The sequence below is a fragment of the Ovis aries genome, chromosome 10 (assembly GCF_016772045.2).
Source record: "Ovis aries strain OAR_USU_Benz2616 breed Rambouillet chromosome 10, ARS-UI_Ramb_v3.0, whole genome shotgun sequence".
NCBI lineage: Eukaryota > Metazoa > Chordata > Mammalia > Artiodactyla > Bovidae > Ovis > Ovis aries.
The window spans coordinates 67,120,310-67,141,012 of record NC_056063.1 but is presented as its reverse complement, the minus strand read 5'-3'; the positions used below and the strand labels follow the sequence as shown (position 1 = coordinate 67,141,012).

Genomic DNA, 20,703 nt, shown 5'->3' with positions numbered 1-20,703 from the left:
TGTATTATCTTTTCATTTCCAAATAAATCTCATTTAAGTTGAATACTTTCAGATCTCATAAACTTATTTCCTGATCTGATATAGGGGAATGCTTTATAGCTGATAGGGCTAGCAAGGGCAGGGTACCATATTATTATTGGTATTATGACTGAGTAAGTGGGTTGTGGAACAGAAGGTAGTTGAGAATAGGGATGATAAAAGTTTGAGACTGAGTCCTGGCTTTCTCAAATATATAGAATTTGGTATGATGATGAGAATCTGTAAAAGAGAAAAGGAAAAACAGCCCAGGAGATAAGAAAAAATGAATGGCAAACAACCTTTCTCAGGAAAGACTTTTAATGACTGAATGAATGGCTATCAGAAGGGCTTAGGGCTTAATGCTGCGTTGGGACCCATAATCATGACTGTTCTTCAGAAACAGGTTGGTATCATTATCAGGGGGAAAAGTTATCGGAATACATACTTAATCACTTTTGTTGTCATTTATAGGCATTTCATTTAAGGTAAAATTATTTTTAAAACTGCTAATGATGCAACATAATATTGTACTAGCAAAATAAATATGACAATAGACAGATTATCTCAGTTAATTTGAAGACTTGAAATCACTCTACTGTTCCTCAACATTTGATGCCTGAAACAACTTGTGATCAAAATCATTTTATCTGAGATTGCTACTATGAACCATCTTATTAAAATAAATTTGATCATGGACTATGTATTGTTTGTTAAAAGCAGTGTTTTATTGTTGTTGTTTAGTTGTTAAATCATGTCCAACTCTTTTGTGATCCCATTGATTGCAACCTGCCAAGCTCCTCTGCCTGTGGGATTTCCCAATGGTATTGTTACGGCAATTTAAATTATAATACCACATATGGCAATCAAAGCTACTGCAGATTTTCAAAACTACATATGTATAGTCTTGCTACAGCCTCTCTTTGGTGGCACTTTGTTTTTTAACAGTTGAATATATCAGAATTGGGGCAAATATTAGAACAGTCAAATAGTTGAAAAAGTATTGATGGTAGTGAGAGTGGTTTTGCTCTGCATGCCTACAAAAACAGAACTTGTTTTCCACCACCCCACCCCCAATTGGTATTTAAAACCTACCATCCCTTAGCTACTTTGAAAGGATGCCAAGTGTCCAGGATGAGGGGAAATGAAAGTTCAAAGACATTCCAACCCTGCTATTTGAAGGTACTAGTGAAATAACCATATCTACATATATGAGTCAAATTCAATACAATAAAAATATAGAACACATTAATGTAATCTTAGGATACTTAAATCACCTACTAAAATAAAGTACTTTCAGTTTCCTAAAAGTGAACACTACATACCATAGACTTTTTTTATTAGAAATATGTCAGTTGACTTTTAATAATGTTTAACAGGTGTGATACAAATAGAGGTAGTTTAAAAGCTAAATATTGTTAAATCATTTGATACTGTTGATGATAAAAAAGTGATACCTAAAATTTTGGTGGTAAAACTTTGCACATTGAAATATATAAACCTTTATTGCCTGGAATAAACATTAACCAAACAGAAACAGAAAATCAGTTCAAGTGATGGCTAGTAAGATATTTGTCAACTTTGAACATATTCATAAATGGAGTAAAATCATTAAATTTTCAAGACATAATATTGACATTATTCCTTATAACTATATGTAGCTATAAATAAATATATGCCTGTATAACTTTTTGTAATCAGATATTTTTGAAGTCACAAACTGTGTTCTACTTGTATTTTATAAAGAATAAACATCACTGTGAGGAAGACATAATGGTGTATTTCAAATTCTTAACACAAATGACACCTTGTAAACTTTCTAGAGCACAATATTTTTAAGACATTAAGACCGTCTAAAACTATGGCACAACATGCTTTAGTGATATATCAAACCAGCCAAACACAGTTAAACTATTATGGTGCTTTATAAAAATAGAAATGTGACCTACGTTTTGCTACTTGCTGCGTCCCTCTTTATTTCAGCAGGCTATCCACTGTGGGTTCCTAACCACTTATTAAAAATTGAAAGCCAACAGCTATAAACCCGTAGAAATATGATAGGCAACCCACTTGCAACAGATGTGGATTTTTTTACTGTTTGCCTGGAGTTGCTGAAAATCATCTATATCTTAAATCTCCCCAATTCTGATGGATAGTTGCTTGTACCATACCTGTCCCTTTCAGTAGTAATTGAAAACAGGATTTTAAAGTAAAAAAATTCATTCTTGCCACCTTGACAAGTTCGGTTTTGTGAGAAAATTTAGTAGTTGAATATCCTCTACTGTCTCTACCTCTTGTGTGAAATAAGGCAAAAAGTTATCTGTTAATATATAGCAAGTTCTCAAGCTTATAAATAACTTTAGGAGTGAAAAATCCCTGTAAAAGGCTAATTCCACACACACTCACATACATACAATTTACAGATTAAGTTTTAACCTAAGCTATTTTTCATAATATTTTTATGCTTTAAAACCCTGCAGTGTTCAAATGACAGGGAAATTATGGTACATATAAATACACAGGATCAAATGAAAATGAAAGACTATTTAATATTATCCTAATAGATATGTATCATAATTCCAAAATACAATGGAGGGCTTTTTAACTCTTAATGAAAACACTTTCTCTAATTTTTTGTTTTCTCTTTTTTGGGACAAACAACAGAAGACAAGTAACCAAAAGAAATTAATCTGATAAATGACATTAGTACTAATAAGAAGAATACATATCCTTACTGCTCCTACATGAGTAGAAGAAATACAATTTTCACTAGGAAATTGTACTAATACATCAAAGAGTTTTGTGGTCCTTTGTTCAACTGCTATCCAGTGTACTAAATCCCAACTATTTACTTTCTATGTTAAATTTATTACTCTTTCTAATAGGAAAACATATTTCTTTATACTGTCTTGATCTTGTACCTCTTCTGGCTTCTATTCCTTTAAACAATGTATTTGTTTTACAAAAGAAGATCTTGGAAGGAAGGGGTGTTGATGCTTGAGGCATTAGAAGTGTTCTAAATTTACTACATGAGAACTGAAAAGTAAATGAACTATTCTCCCACCAAAGTCAGGAAAGGACATTTCTAACAGGTACAAAGTTGTCAGAAAAATCACAAAGCCCGTTGTGATTTAGAGGGAGACTATCAGGGCAGGCTCCAGATAGGCCTGCACAGGTCCAGAAGATTATCTTATAAAGTAACCCCCTTTAGTATGACCTGAGTTAAGTGAACAGTTGAAAGTTAGACTAGATTCCTCATTTTGTATGTAAAAAGAAGGAAAGGTAATTTATTTGGTGAGTTTTTTTGGTTGTTGTTATTTGGTCATTCTATCATATGTAATAGCGACTAGTCCAGCAAGACCAGAAATGGTTTTCAAACACATAAAATCAAAATAATGTGAATGACTGGTGAGATTTTTTCAGAAGAACCAAATCATAGGAGTTAAATTCAAGTATTTTCTCAACATAACATATTTAACCAATTTCTTTGCGATCTGAACATGATGAAAACCTAATAAAATTTATATAATGTCATGATAATATAATACATTAGAGAACTTTAATATTCAGCATGGCTCACCTATTCTGGTTTCATGAATGTACATTTAGCATCCATCATCCTAGTTATTTCATGTCCTACAGATTATCCCACTTTAAAACTACAAATTCTCAGAACTAATGATCATTCACTCGTTTTACTCAGGAAAACTGTAATTTCCATTTAAAGTCATTGGTAAAAAGAAACAAATGCCCAAGAATATATATCCCAAATAACAAAAAATGGTTTTGTTTTCATTTCCAATTCCTCTTGCCTTTTTCTGAATTCACTATCATTATTTCTTTATATTCATAGTAATAGTTCTCCTTAATTATATTTCAAAATCAGTCCTTTAGAAACGGGGTTAGAATCATACACTTACAGTCTGTGATTTTTAGTGTCCTCTTGACTTCTCCACTTCCTGAGCCCCCACAACCATCTTCATCATCACAGTCCCCGCTGACCTGTTCAGCCATGCCGCCACCACTGCCCATATGATGTTCCCACTTGGTGGGTTTGGGTGACCTACCCTGTAACAACTAAATATGGATACCAAAAACATTTATTAATAGAAAGTTCAAATCATCTAAGGATGCTATTCAACAACATGCAAAACTTATAATTGTTTTCTTATGTGGATACACTATTTTGATGTGGACACCTTAACAAATCAAGCAGGAAAGAAAGAGAAAAAACTACTGACATAATAATAAATAATGGGCAAGGTCTTACAGCTATGAAGAGCTGCAATCTGCCTATTAGCACTGTGATACAGTTTTGGAAATCAAATAGAACCAGATCTTCTTTCTCATGAATACTTTGGTTAGAGAATCCCGTTTCTGAATACACAATATTAAAAGCAGGGTAAATCAATCTCCAGCACAACAAAGCTCCCTCTGAAGTGTATTGGCTGGTAATGTACTGTTTTACAAACCAACAGTCCTAAATTTCTCAAAAAAGAAGACTGCCATTCTTCTAAAAAGACTCAATGAAAGAAATATATATCTTGGACATGTACATTTATAGTTTTATTTAAACTTTATGGGTTAAATATGCACACCAATATATATGGAACAGAAGAAAACCATGGAACAAAAGACTTGGGTTCTAATTCCATTTATACAAATTACTCAAGAAATTTAACCAACTTTGTTTCTCAAGAATTTCACTTACTTTGATGAGCAAAATAGATAGAATAGCCATTTCCCCCTATAACATGGGGAAAGTAATATTTTGAATGAAACTGGACATGCCTGAACTCCTTTTCCAAAAGGTGATGTTGTGAATAATGGAATATTTCGCTTAAAGCTAAGACTGAGTAACATGATTTGGAATGTGACATTTACACCTCTAAGGCATTTTTGGAGGATCCATGACCAAGCGTGAGCACTGGAAGGTACTGCCATGTTATGAATGAAACATATTACAGCTGAATGGTTAATGGGAATTCAAGTTTTCAGGGTGTTTTATAAAAGTATTAGGGTGGCTGTTTCTAAGAGCTTTTCAGAGATTTCAAATTTTCAATACAGAGATCAATTGTATTGATTAGCAGAAAATAAACACACAACTCAAGGAGAGAATTTTATACTGAAATATATAGAGCAAAATATCCTAAGTACATATAAGATAAATATGTTTAGCATTTAAAGAACACTAACATTAAGCAACAACTTTGACAACTGATTAACTTTCAAAATTAAAAAATAAAATTGGGTCACAAATTCTGAAATATTGCAGCTCCTTGAGATTTATTTTCCCTGAGAAAAGTGAAATGTTAAAACAATTTGAAAATAATTTTAAAATTTTAACCAGAATTTATCCTATTGATCAGCATTTCCCAAACGTTAATAGGTGCTACATTTTAAAAGAAAGCTTCTTTCATGGTCAGTAAATTTAGAATTAAGTTAAAGAAAGTTTCTTATTGTATTTAATGTACTGATTTGTATGCTACTGCCCATAGGGAGATGTGGCAATGGGAAAATACAGATTTGTAACAAAGTATATAAAATTCAAAAATCTGAAAAAGTAAAGGAAAGATAAAAGGCATTATTCTATAAAGATAAAATTTTAATAATTAAGTAAAACTAATTATTAAATTATCATTAAATAAAATATTAAAAAATTTAAATGAACTTCATAAAATATTGCCATATGTCATTTGTTATTTAGCATAATCACAAAGGGTTGAGATCCAGAGGTTCAACATACTCAGATTTAAATCCTGATTCTGACATATATTAACCATGTGACATTGGGCAAATTCCTGAATAACTTGGTTCATTCAAAACTAAAATACAGACAGCAATATACCAGGGTCATTGTTCTTATTAAGAGAAAAATATATATAAAGCATACTGAATGGTGTTTGCACATTAAAAGGTAATGCATTTTGACAATTATTATCTTTGTTATTATACAGTCTATTGCAATATTGCTTAAACACTTAGATTCATTAACTGAAAATATATTTGATAAACAATACAACTATATGACTTACATTAAAATTATTCAAGGTTGTATCTGAAAAGCACAATAAAAGCTAAACTCTCTGATAAGTGTTATTTCTTTTGCCTCTGACACTTTTTCCCAACATTTCCCATTTCAACTTTATTTCCCTGTTACCTAAGTATTCTTCCAATATTTTACTGGGACCTTGGTAGGAAGAAGAAGAAACCTTGTGAACAGCCCTAAGAATGAATAAATCACCAAAGATCCAACCCAATGAATTTGAACTCAAAAATGCAAACAGAAAGATAGCACACGTAAAATAAAACTTACTGCTTTAGGTAATTAGCTTGGGTTGAAAGTAACTAATTGCATTAGCTATCAGAGAATGATTAATTTATTTATAGTGCTGGTAAAAATAATAGATGACAATAGAGAAAAATTATTATTTTTAAAACCATTAATATGTTCATTATACTACATTTCTCCATCAGTTCAGTGACACTCCAAGAAACAAATACTTCCATGATCCCATTTGATCTATGCTCCAGGTCCCTGTGATCCCATCTCTTTCTGGAAGAGCCAGCACCTCCATCTCCATCTTTTCTGCATAAAATCTCTACTTTATATGTTCATTTCCTTCTTATAAATCATAAACATCCACAAACATTCATTTTCATTCTCACAATTGTAATAAAACTTAATTTGTGAAAATCCTCAATCAATAACCAATCAACAAAAACAATCAGCTTTTCACAGTAAGACCCTTATTCAAAATCCCACTTCTTTATGACTAAACTATTCTGATTTCTTAGTTTGGTCATCTTTCTCTTCACATTTCCAAAATAAAAAAATAAATGTTCAGTTAATAATGAAAATCCCCCTTTAGTCTTTTCAGATTCTTTCAGGGAACCCATCCTAACAGACTGCATTCTCATCTGTGTATAGACCATTCTTAATTCTTTATTTGCAACCCCTGTTACTCTTCAGTGCACCACTAAGCAACAGTTAGATATAAAAGGTACTGTACTATTTTGTATCTTAAAATAGAACTATTCACTTCCACTATTCATGTGTCATTACAACTTATCTCTCCAACTCCCTCACTGTGAGGGACATTGGTCTCTCCTGCCTATTACCACCATATTATTTCCCTTAAATCAGTACTTTTACTATGCCATTTCTCTGCCTTAGAACTTTTTGAGACTCTGTAGTGTCAAAACCCACTGGTGTCAACATGTATCCAGAGGAGAAATGCCAGTCTAACTAGACGAGCCACGGAAAGAAGTCTTATGATGAATGTTTGGGAAATGCATATCAAGTCCCCTTCTTGAGATCTATGAACTGAAGGCTCATAAGGAATCTACAGTAAGCAATCTCGTTTAGTTGAGATTCACTTTACATTTCCCAAATTAACATATGCAAATTAACCCCTCCTCTCACACTACAAACATTGACATTGTTTGGAAATGAGTCTATAATAAAAAAGTTCAAATTTTGCCTCCAATCAAGGTCCCATAAAATATTTCTTAATATTTTTCTTAATATTTTTCTGTTTCTTAAATTATTATATCTAAAACAGCAACCTCTGGCACCCAGATTCCACTACATAGCATTTTGTTTTTCTCACAGTAATTGTGTGAATTTATTTGCCTGGAAAATCCAGAGGAGCCTGGCAGGCTACAGTCCATGGGGTCACAAAGAGGTAGACATGACTGAGCGACTAACTTTTAGGTTCCTAACTTTGTTTATGCTCATTTTATGTTCTCTTCCTTCTCATTACTATCATAAACAGTATGGCCTGACATTACTAAACTAAGCCAGTCTTTCAAGGAAGAAACCCACTTGGAAGTAAAATTGTCTCCCTTCATTCCCATCCTGCCTTGGCTCTGAACTTGCCCAAATATAAAGCTGATGGCATTTTGAATACTTAGACCTTTCCCCTGTCCTGGAGGGTAGAAAGTCAATCAATAAATACATATTTATAGAACTACTACAACAGAGGAAAGGGCATGATTTTGAGTCCCAGCCACACATTAATTGTGTGCCTTTAAGCAAGTTACTTAAGTCCATTAAAACTCATTTTATTCTATTGAATAATAATGCAAAGGAAAGGAAAGCACTTTATAAAGTACTCTGCTCATTTACAGTGTTCTGTGCAAGACACAGCATCAAAACTGAGAAATGCACAAAGTAAGGACAGAATAGAAAAGAATCCAACAACTTTTAGGGTGTTCCTTTTTTCCTCAATGTCAAGCAATTTGTGCAGTCAGCTGATTAGATGAAAATAGTCAGTTTGGATGACTGATGCTTCCTGCCTATGTTTAATTGGTTTAGGAAGCTCATTAGGGATGCTATCTTGGAGGATGAATTTGGTGAGTGGAATATCTGATGACTGTGAGGCAAATGTATTTCTTTCAGCTGGTGAATTAATCTCTCAATAGACTCAATTTGCTTTTTACTAACTGTCTGGCAATATCCCATCGCTGCAATAGCCTTTCAAACACTTACAATAAACTCTGGCTATTGATGGCTTGCATACACATGTTTGCTGTGAAAGACAAACAAATTCATCACATTCAACAATCTGTACATGTGAGAGCAATAGAATGTGCTTCAAAATGCAATATATAATGATACAACTCTAAAATATTCCCTCCACCCTTTCACAATCATTTATACAGATATATAAGAAGCAAATATATGTTTAGAAAACATTGGTCATCATAAAAAGTATGTTTTAGTCATCTGTTCAAACCTAGACATGGTAGAAAGTTCTGTTTTACAATTTTGTATTATTGATGGGCCTGTATGTTGGTTGGTAAAAAAAAAAAACCACTGACAGAAAAATTTCAAAGCAGAAAACAGAAGACAGAAAAATTGTGCTTTCATTTGATCATTAATAAAATATCTTTAAAGAATGTATATTAAGTATAGAACAAAACCCCTCTATGTATAAATACATGCAAATATGTACATATATATGAATTTAATTTTGTTATAAAGCAATTGGTATCTATACTTTCATAAAATTGAAGTAAAACCTATAAAGAAATGTATGGGAAATAGAAAAACTACTGAAGTGTATAATATTTAAAAACTGGAACTCTGATTGAAAATTTCTTATGATGTATTTTCAAAATTTATCTTTGTAACATATTTAAGTTAGACATATTTTAAATAAAAACTCTTTATATAAAATGCTCTCACTGTTTTGCAATTGAACTTTCCTTTGCTCAAACCTCCAGTTCTTTTCCCATCCACCCCCTCAACTCACTCTACCCTATTTCACCTTTGTCATTTATACTTTTTCATCTTTTAGATGTTTCTCTTATATAAAACATTTCTGCTCTTTCTCTTTCAAAATTAGAAAATATTTTATCCCCCAAACCTAAATACTACAAATCTTCAGATTATATTAAAGATTATGTTTTCAAAAGCAGTTAAACCTTTATAGACTATCCTACCTAAAAAGCCAAACACATTCTACAATATGTCATGTTATGTTAAGTTGACCAGACACAGAAGTCATGTCTGTAGGATTTCTTGTCAGTGTTTGCTCTAAGTTTGAGGTTTCTCATCTCAGCTTCTGTTGCACTGGTAATTTGAAAGGTCACTGTTCTGTGACATTTGGTTTGTGCAATGCAGTCTGGCAATTTATAAAAGTCTTGTGATTTTGTAAATAGAATACTGAACTTAGAAAAGGCTTACTACATTCATTCTTGGCCTCTTAAGAAGTCATTTGTTCTTTTTCCCTTAAGAAAAATCTATGTATTTCCCTTCCACCATGCCTGACCCTTACCTCCAGCTCAAAGTGAGGCCAGTTTCATTTTCTGAGCCGCCATAACAAAAGTGACCAGATAAGTTTATAACTAATGTGTGTCCTTGTCTAAACTCTAGACTAGATCTCACAGGAGAGTTAAAACTAAAAGCTGGTGAGTTAAGTGCAGGAAGAGAATGGAACAGTGACAAAACCTCAAATAAGACACAGGAAAATTGTTGGCCCCAAAGAGGAAGTGTGCATGCCAAACACTGTCGATCATCAAAAGGCTTTTGTGAAATGTCTATAGCAAAACACTACAAGGACCTGAAAAGAATTGTGGAAAAAGCAAAAAAAAAAAAAGAAAACATTTCTTAGGTGACAATCCCAAAGTTACTGTTGGAGACATCTATCAAAACATCCATGCTAAGTAAGCCATAAATAGGTGGGTTCAGAAGAACAACAACAGCAGTAGGAGAAGAAACAAGCATACATGAAGGGTAAGTAATGTAAAAGGACCCTGAAGCAGGAGAAGAAAGGGAGAAGAAAATTGGAGGTTATAAGTAGATTACAAGCCCATAACATGTTCAACGGAATAACTAGATGTGCAATGCAAAATTCTCAAATCAAACATTTCATCGTGGAGACATGATGTATGGCAACTACTAAAAAATTTTAAACATATGGAAATTACTTTCTTGATGCTACCTCTTACTTCAAAGCTAATTTATTAATTTTCTTAATCATTGCATGTTCACCAACACACATATGCACACACAAGTCACATGGACATATTGTCACCCACCAATATTATAGGACAGAAAACATCATCTCAGTTTCTGGCTGATTCAGGTTCATCTATGAATGCAATTAAATGCATTCTAAATAAGGATTATCAGATAGATAATTGTATTATTTTATATTCATGAGGTTCAGAATAAATTTATATTGTTAGTGGTATGGTTTATCATTGTGAAGTCATTTTCTTTGTATGTTGGAAGCCTGTATCCCTTTATCTAGGTCTTTATATGCATGGGGAGTATTTACATATTCACCAAAGTAATACAGTGGTGCTGGTGGTTTAGTTGCTAAGTTGTGTCCGACTCTTGCGATCCCATGGACTGTAGCCCTCCAGGCTCCTCTGTCCATGGGATTTTCCAGGCAAGAATACTGAAGCGGGTTGCCATTTCCTTTACCAGGGGCTCTTCCAGACCCAGGGATCAAACCTAGGTCTCCTACACCGAGGCAGATTATTTACCTACTGAGCTACCAAAGAAGCCCAGACACATCAGCAAATTTGCCCCAAATGTGCAGTTACTTATGTCCTGAATTACTTCAGAAAACTGCCTCTTCCATGTAGAGGTTCACAGCAATTAAAGGTGCAAGTGACTTCTGTTGAGAACATGCTTAGCTAATTGCCTAGTTATCCCATATCATCTTCCTGAAATTCCAGAGCCCAGCAACTGAATTTCCAAAATCAAGGACAGACCAAAACTGAACATCTACTGCTTCTGGGAAAATAAGGGAAAGCATTCCCAACAAGCATAGATGGACTGATTTAGATAAATTCAAGACAAATCAATACCATCTGATAAATCTGGCTTCTGCTCACCACACTCTACCATATCATAAGGTAGTTAATGATATAGATAGGGATTCATTTTACATGGTTAGCAAGTGAGTGTCTTTTCCCCCCTTAGCCTACCAAAATGTTCCCTCACCTGGTTCAATCATAAGGAAAAGAACAGTAAGTACCAGTGCCTTAGTTACCTGCTCTAATAGGAAGACCAGGTCATTTTTATATAGTATACAACAATCAGCAATTTGCATCATTAACTTAGATTTTTCTTTACCATTTTTTTTTTATAGCTTCAGTGTCAGGCCCACAAAGTTTATAGCATTCAACTGTTTTGTATTTTAATCATTGTCCTTTAATCATTTATCTGCATAAGATTGAGGTCATAGAAAGACAACAGAAAATAGCAAAGAAATGGAAGGAAGGAAAAAGGACAATGTCAATCATAATGCATTGCTAATGCAAGGGCTCTCTGATTAGAAAAGATTTTTGTGTGTTAATTCATCACAATTTTCATTGCCTTTTTCAAAGAGCTGTGGAGGATCACAAATCCATTTAAAACCTGGTTTTGGTAACCAATCTAGAGTCTCTTCACTGGCCAGCTGTGCACAACTCATTCTCAAGTACTCCATTAAAACATTCCAGGATAGATTCCCCTAAAGTTTTCACAGTCTATTAAAGGTTTACTTCCAAAAGGAGCTCATTCTGATCCCATTTAGTATGACACCCTTGTGTATGCCAGATGGTTATGAGAGTTATATCTTCATAAACGTCATTCTGGTTTTCACCTTTGCAATGAAATTCCCTCAATCTAGATTTATTTACATAAACCATAAAAATATGGACAGAGACAAGCCAAAAGAGGATTTAAGGAATGTGATTTTACTAAATATTCTAGACATAATTTGAGAAAAATGGTTAAAATTTGACACTGGGATTGTTTTGGGGAGGAGGTAGGTAGGTATTTGACTGGGATTCTAGACCAAATTCCTGTTAACTATTTATATGCATGACCTTAAATAAATCATTTAATGTTGCTGAGCCTAAATGTTTCAGCTGAAAAAAATAAGAAATAAGGAGGGGAAAAAAAATTCTGAATGTGTTTTAGAGATCCAAATTTTCAAGTCTAATATACTTCAAGCCTTTCTAACATTTGGCTTAGAAATAGGTATTACATAATTAAAGAATATTGTGGTTTTCCTTGATATTCATTTTAATTCCATTCTTGTACTCCTGTTTCTGCTGGATTTATTTTTTAATTTAAAAAATATGTTATCCATTTATTATTAATTAAATTATGTTTCTGCAAAAACATCTGCTGAAGCCCTTTTAATATCCATTTATTATTTACTAAATTTTGTTTCTATAAAAATATCTGTTGAAGCCCTAAAACCTTAGGACCTCAGAATGTGACCTTATTAGGAAAAAGGGTCTTCACAGAGGTAATAAAGTTAGTCCAGTTAGGTTCAGTCACTCAGCCATGTCCAGCTCTCTGCAATCCCATGGACTGCAGCACATCAGGCTTCCGTGTATGTCACTTGGAGTTTACTCAAACTCATGACCATTGTGTCAGTGATGCCATCCAACCATCTCATCCTCTGTCATTCCCTTCTCCTCCTGATCTTTTCCTGTGAGTCAGTTCTTCGCATCAGGTGGCCAAAGTATTAGAGTTTCAGCTTCAGCATTAGTCCTTCCAATGAATATTCAGAACTGATTAACTTTAGGATGGACTGGTTGGATCTCACCATCCAAGGGACTCTCAAGAGTCTTCTCCAAAACCATAGTTGAGAAGCATCAGTTATTCGGCACTCAGCTTTTTTTACAGTCCAACTCTCACATCCATACACGACTATTGGAAAAACCATAGCCTAGACTAGACAGACCTTTGTTGGCAAAGTAATGTCTCTGCTTTTTAATATACTGTCTAGGTTGTTCATAGCTTTTCTTCCAAGGAGCAAGTGTCTTTTAATTTCATGGCTGCAATCACCATCTGCAGTGATTTTGGAACCCCAAAAGATAAAGTCTGTCACTGTTTCCACTGTTTCCCCATCTATTTGCCATGAAGTGATGGGACTGGATGCCATGATGTTACTTTTCTGAATGTTGAGTTTTAGGCCAACTTTTGCACTCTCCTCTTTCATTTTCATCAAGAGGCTCATTAGTCTCTTTCTGCCATAAGGGTGGTGTCATCTGCATATCTGAAGTTATTGATATTTCTCCAAGCAATCTTGATTCCAGCTTGTGCTTCATCCAGTCCAGCATTTCGCATGATGTACTTTGCATATAATTTAAATAAGCAGGGTGACAGTCTTGATGTACCTCTTTCCCGATTTGGAACCAGTCTGTTGTTCCATGTCCAGTTCTAACTATTGCTCCTTGACCTGCATACAGATTTCTCAGGAGGCAGGTCTCCTGAGGCAGGGAATATCAGGTGGTCTGCTATTCCTATTTCTTTAAGAATTTTCCAGTTTTTTGTGATCCACACAGTCAAAGGCTTTGGAGCAGTCAACAAAGCAAAAGTAGATGTTTTTCTGGAACTCTCTTGCTTTTTCAATGATCCAGTGGATGTTGGCAATTTGATCTCTGGTTCCTCTGACTTTTCTAATCCAGCTTGAACATCTGGAAGTTCGTGGTTCAGGTACTGTTGAAGCATGTCTTAGAGAATTTTGAGCATTACTTTGCTACTGTATGAGATGAGTGTAATTGTGCAGTAGTTTGGACATTCTTTGGCACTGCCTTTCTTTGGGATTGGAATAAAAACTGACCTTTTCCAGTCCTGTGACCACTGCTGAGTTTTCCAGATTTGCTGGTATATTGAGTGCAGCACTTTCACAGCACCATCTTTTACGATTTGAAATAGCTCAACTGGAATTCCATCACCTCCACTAGCTTTGTTCATAGTGATATTTCCTAAGGTCCACTTGACTTCACATTCCAGGATGTCTGACTCTAGGTGAGTGATCACACCATCGTGGTTATCTGGGTCATGAAGATCCTTTTAATACAGTTCTGTGTATTCTTGCCACCTCATCTTAGTATCTTCTGCTTCTGTTAGGTCCATACCATTTCTGTCCTTTACTGCGTTCATATTTTCATGAAATATTCCCTTTGTATCTCTAATTTTCTTGAAGAGTCTAGTCTTTCCCATTGTATTGTTTTCCTTTATTTCTTTGCATTGATCACTGAGATAGACTTTCTTATCTCTTCTTGCTATTCTTTGGAATTCTGCATTCAAATGGGTATATCTTTCCTTTTCTCCTTTGCCTTTTGTTTCTGTTCTTTTCTCAGCTATTTGTAAGGCCTCATCAGACAACCATTTTGCCTTTTTGCATTTCTTTTCATACGGATGGTCTTGATCACTGCCTCCTATACAATGTCACAAACCTCTGTCCATAGTTCTTCAGGTACTCTGTCTATCAGATCTAATCCCTTGAAATTATTTGTCACTTCCACTGTATAATCATAAGGGATTTGATTTAGATCACACCTAAATGGTTTAAGTAGTTTTCCCTACTTTCTTCAATTTGAGTCTTAATTTTGCAATAAGGAGTTCATGAGCTGAGCCACAGTCAGCTCCTGGTGTTCTTTTTGCTGACTGTATAGAGCTTCTCCACCTTTGACTGCAAAGAATATAATCAATCTGATTTTGGTATTGACCATCTGGTGATGTCCTCTAAAATGAGGTCATCTTGGTGGGCCTAATCCCAATACAATTAGTGTCCTTATAAAAAGGGGAAATTTAAACACAGAGACACATAGAATGAAGGCTTTATGAAGAGAGAAGGAGATTCCATGAAGTTGAAAGGACTGCACTGATACACTTATAAGCCAAGGAATGTGAATGATTGCCAGCAAACCACTGAGAGCTAGAAGAGAGCCATGGAACAGATCCACCACCACAAACTTCAGAAGGAAACAGCCTTGCTGACATCTGGAATTTGGACTTCTCACCTCTAGAATGTGACACGATAATTTAGTTTTACCCCACCCAGTCTGTGGTACCTTGTGACAGTAGCCCCAACAAGCGAATACAAAGTTACATACTGAAAAACGCATAAATCAAAAATGTATAACTCAAAGAATGCTTCAACCTGACCTCAGCCACACGACCCCCATAGTCATGACACAATGCTACTATCAGGCCAGAAGCCTCTTTGATGATTCAGTCATTTTTTTCTCCCAAAGAGAACATAAGCTTGACTTCCTCTACCATGTGCTCCATTTTTCCTAAGGAACTTTATATGAACATAAGCATGTTGTGACATTATATTTGTAGCAGCATTCTGTGCATTCAATTGCAAAATTTTATTCTATTATATCAGTAAAGCATAACTTGTCATTCTTCTGGCGGTGGACAATCCTGCAGTTTTTTGTGTGTGTGGATATAAAATTAGTGTTGCTATGAAAATCTATTAAATGTCTTTTGGTATGAAAAGTCAGTCATATTTGTTGGATGCAAAGAGCTGACTCACTGTAAAACACCCTGATATTGGGAAAGATTGAGGGCAGGAGGAAAAGGAGGTAATAGAGGATGAGACAGTTGGATGGCCTCATCAACTCAGTGGACATGAGCTTGAGCAAACTCTGGGAAATGGTGAAGGACAGGGAAGCCTGGCATGCTGCAGTCCATGAGGTTGCAAAGAGTCAGACATGACTGAGAGATTGAACAAGAATATCTAAATGTGGAATCATTAGGCCCTAGAGGTAGTTATGTGTTAAACCAAACTAGCTATATTTATTATTTATTTTCTTCCTTCTTAATATTGATGTATAATTTACTCATAATAGAGTATATTACTCTTAAATAGACAGGTCAGGAAGTTCCATAGGTCCATACACAAAACACAAGTGAGATTAAAAATATGTCACAAGTATCCCAGAAATCTCATTGTCATCACAGTCAATAACTGCAATAAAAAGATAACTCCTGTTCTGACCTCAGTTCACTCAAATTCATTTTGCCTGTTAATGATCTTCATAGAAGTAGTGTATGCAGTACATAACCTCTTGCATAAGGCTATTTTTATGCAACATTATGTTTTTAACATTTATCATATTCTTGTATGTATCAATAACTCATTCTTTATTATTGTATAGAGGAGGAAAATATTCCCTTCTAAGTTCTCAGCTGGATCCCCTGTAACAAAAGAAGATTAACAACAGAAAAGCATACATTTTTAAAAAAAATATAAGTTTTAAATGACACAGGAGGCTTCATTAGAAATAACTGGTTAAAGCCGAGGATTTTTATACTGGCTTTCATAAAGATTGAAAACTACTGAGAAAATGTGATAGGACAAAAAAGGAAATGGATAAGTGTGGTAAACTGGGCAAAATGCAAGGCTTCATTAGTCAGATTTCCCTTGGCATCTCTTGCTCCTCTTTGGAGATAAGGATGCTCCTTTCCTAGGGAATAAGAACGGTACCTCTCACATGAAGTCTTTATGATCTGTTTCAAGAGAAGATCAGAAAATCCTTCCTGCACCTGCCATTTTTCAAATTTCTTTATGCCAGGATGCCACAGTTTGGGTACTATATTCTGAATCCTGTCAGTTGCAGTACAGATGCTAAATTTTATGAATCAGTAGCAACTTATTGATTTATGTCAGTATTATTGGCCAATTCATCTGTTTCCAATTTGGGGCTATGATAAATAATGAGAATAAAATACCCTTGTGGATGTGAGAATTGGACTATGTGATGCTTTTGAACTGTGGTGTTGGAGAAGACTCTTGAGAGTCGCTTGGACTGCCAGGAGATCCAACCAGTCCATCCTAAAGGAAATCAATTCTGAATATTCATTTGAAAGACTGATGCTGAAGCTGAAACTCCAATACTTTGGCTGCCTGATGAGAAGAAACGACTCTTTGGGAAAGACCCTGATCCTGGGAAAGATTGAAGGCAGGAGGAGAATGGGATGACAGAGGATGAGATGATTGGTTGGCATCACTGACACCATGGTCATGAGTTTGAGTAGGCTCCGGGAGTTACTGATAGACAGGGAAGCCTGCGTACTGCAGTCCATGGGGTTGCAGAGAGTCGGTCATGACTGAGCAACTGAACTGAACTGAACTGATTTATTGATATGGAGTATCCAGGAGTAGAGTAGTTGGGACAAAGAGTTTATAAATACTTAGCTTTAGTAGATAGGGGGGCTTCCCTGATGGCTGAGATGGTAAAGAATTTGCTGGCAATGTGGGAGACCTGAGTTCAATCCCTGAATTGGGAAGATCCCTGGAGGAGGGCACGGCAATCCACTCCAGTCAGACATAACTGAGTGACTAAACACAGCACACAGATATTGCCAAACAGTTTTTCAATATAGTTATTCAGATTTACATTTCTACCAATAATATTTAGTTATTCTATAGCTTTTGCAAAACTAGGTATTATTGGTCATTTTAATTTTTAGGTATTTTATAGGAGTACAGTGATATTTTACTGTCATTTTAACTTTAATTTTACCAATGACTAATGATTTTCATATAATTTGGGGTTTCTTTTTTGTTATCTTCTAAAATAAGGTGACTTTTCAAGTTGCTTGGCCATAGGAAAACACAGATTATCTGTACTTTTCTATATGATTTCTAAGAATTCTAAACAAATTTTGGATATGACTTTTGTTTTTATATTATACCGCTGTATTATTTTTATTATCCCTTTCCATTTTTAGATAAAGTGTTTATTTTAACTTTCAGATTTATTTTTATTTATGTATTAAATTATTTATTAATAAATTTATTCATTAATTTATTAGAATACTCATTATACCTTTCTGAATACCTGAGGGACTATAATTATATTTACTTATTTATAAAATAATATTATAGACTGTCATGTATGCATGCTCAGTCACTTCAGTCATGTTTGACTCTTTGTGACCCATGGAATATAGTTTGCCAGACTCTTCAGTCTTACCTGGAATTCTCCAGGTAAGAATACTGGAGTGGGCTGTCATTCCCTTCTCCAGGTACCATAGACTTATTACACCTTAGATAGTATTTTTACCACTTACCCAACAACGAATAAAACTTAAAATAGTTAAACATTATTTAGCCACTCACATTCTTTGTTATCATACATTTTATTTCAACATATATTATAAATGCCAAAAGACACAGTTACATTTACTCCTATTTCTCATGTCTCTTTAGTGGTAAATATTCCCTATCAATTCCTTTTGGTTTAATATTTTTGTCAAATTTTGGTGTCAACATTTGCTACCTTCTGGCCACAGATTGGGAAGTGGTCTGATTTTTACATACATGTTCTGAAAGTGCTTGTGTAAAATTAGTCTTATTTACTCCTTAAGTTTTTCAAAGAATTTGCCAGATAATCCATCTGTCCTGGGATTCTTTTCTGTGTGTGAGAAATGTGTTAATTATAGATATAGTTTCTATAATAGATTCAGAGCTCATTCAGATTCTCATTTTCTTCTTGTGCCAATGTTTTTAGGTTTGTTTGTTTTTTTTTTTTTTCAATGAGCTTCATTGCTTCCTATAGTTTCATGCTTCTGTATGGGATAATTTTATTTAGTCTGAGGAGCTAAAGAATTTCTTAAACTTTAGGTTTGCAAGCTAGCCATTCAATATTTATTTGTTTAAAGATATTTTATTATGCCTCAATTTTATGTATATTTTCACTGGTTCCAGAATTTTAGATGGGCATAATTTTACCCTTAGCATGCTAAAGATGTCATTTCATTGTCTTTAGTTTCTGTAGTTTTGTTGAAAATCTTAGCTTTTGTTATTATACTTGCTTTTAAGAATTTCCAGTTGTCTTAGTCCAATAGTTTGACTATGATCTGCCAAGTTATGGCTTTGTTTGTATTATGTTGCTTACATTATATTGATCTCATTAAATGTGGGTTAATGTCCTTTATTGCTTTACAAAATTCTTAACCAATTGCTCTTCAAATATAGCTCCTTTCTACCTTTCCCTCAGCTGTCTTTGCTGGTCTCTAACTATAGGTGTATTATGGGTATATGTTGTTCAGTCAATTAGTCGTGTCTGACTCTCTCTGCAACTACCCAAGCTTCCCTGTCTTTCACTATCTCCCAGAATTTGCTCAAATTCTTGTCCATTGAGTTAGTGATGCTATCCAATCATCTCATCCTCTGTCACCCCCTTTTCCTCCTGCCATCAATCTCTCCCAGCATCAGGGTCTTTTCCAATGAGTTGGGACTTCATATCAAGTATATACACTGTGACCCATATTTTTTATGCTTTGTTCTGCTTTATGCAATCTTTCCCTTTTCATACTGTTCATGGGGTTCTCAAGGCAAGAATAGTGAAGTGGTTTGCCATTCCCTTCTCCAGTGGATCAGGTTTTGTCAGAACTCTCCACCATGACCCATCCACCTTGGGTGGCCCTACACGGCATGGCTCATAGTTTCATTGAGTTAGAAAGGCTGTGTTCCATGTGATCAGTTTGATTAGTTTTCTGTGATTGTGGTTTTCATTCTTTCTGCCCTCTGATGGAGAAGGATAAGAGGCTTATGGAAGCTTCCTGTTGGGAAAGAGTGACTGTGCTGGAAACTGGGTCTTGTTCTGATGGGCAGGGCCATGCTCAGTAAATCTTTAATTCAATTTTCTGTTGTGGGCAGGGCTGTGTTCCCTTCCTGTTGTTTGACCTGAGGCCAAACTACTGTGGAAGTAATGAAGGTAATAGCGACCTCCTGCCTGGAGAAGGAAATGGCAATCCACTCCACGACTATTGCCTGGAAAATCCCATGGACAGGGGAGCCTGGTAGGCTACAGTCCATGGGGTTGCAAAGAGTTGGACACGACTGAGCAACTTCACTATACTATATCTATAGCAACCCGCTTCAAAAGATCCCCTCCACGCACTGCTGCACTCAGTGCCCCCAGCCCTGCAGCAGGTCCCTGCCCACCCATGCCTCCATGGGAGACTCCTTGAAACTCATGGGCAAGTCTGGGTCAGTGTCTTGGTGTCTTGTGAGGTCACTGCTCCTTTCTCCTGGATACTGGTGTGCTGCTGCTGCTCCTAGTAAGTCGCTTCAGTCATGTCCGACTCTGTGCGACCCCATAGATGGCAGCCCACCAGGTTCCCCCACTCCTGGGATTCTCCAGGCAAGAACACTGGAGTGGGTTACCATTGCCTTCTCCATACTGGTGTGCACAAGGTTTTGTTTGTGCCGTCCAAGAGTCTGTTTACCCAGTCCTGTATAAGTTCTGTAATCAAATCCCACTGGCCTCCAAAGTCAAATTCCCTGGGGTGTTCTCAGTTTATTTTCCAGATCCCAGATTGGGAAATCTGTTGTGGGTCCTAGAACTTTCTTAACAGTGTGAGAATTTCTTTGGTATAATTTGTTCTGCAGTTCATAGTTTGTCTGCTCAGCGGCCCTA

General features: G+C 35.3%; 1 protein-coding gene across 2 annotated transcripts in view; it reads right to left on the bottom strand.

The window, feature by feature from the left end:
• Window positions 1-20,703, bottom strand: part of GPC5 (glypican 5) — a 1,587,384-nt gene that overhangs the window by 797,246 nt on the left and 769,435 nt on the right. For both annotated transcript variants that reach the window (XM_027973706.3, XM_060394594.1), the window contains exon 7: window positions 3,936-4,092. In XM_027973706.3, the coding sequence (XP_027829507.2) occupies window positions 3,936-4,092 (157 nt within the window). The remainder of the gene's footprint in view (window positions 1-3,935; window positions 4,093-20,703) is intronic.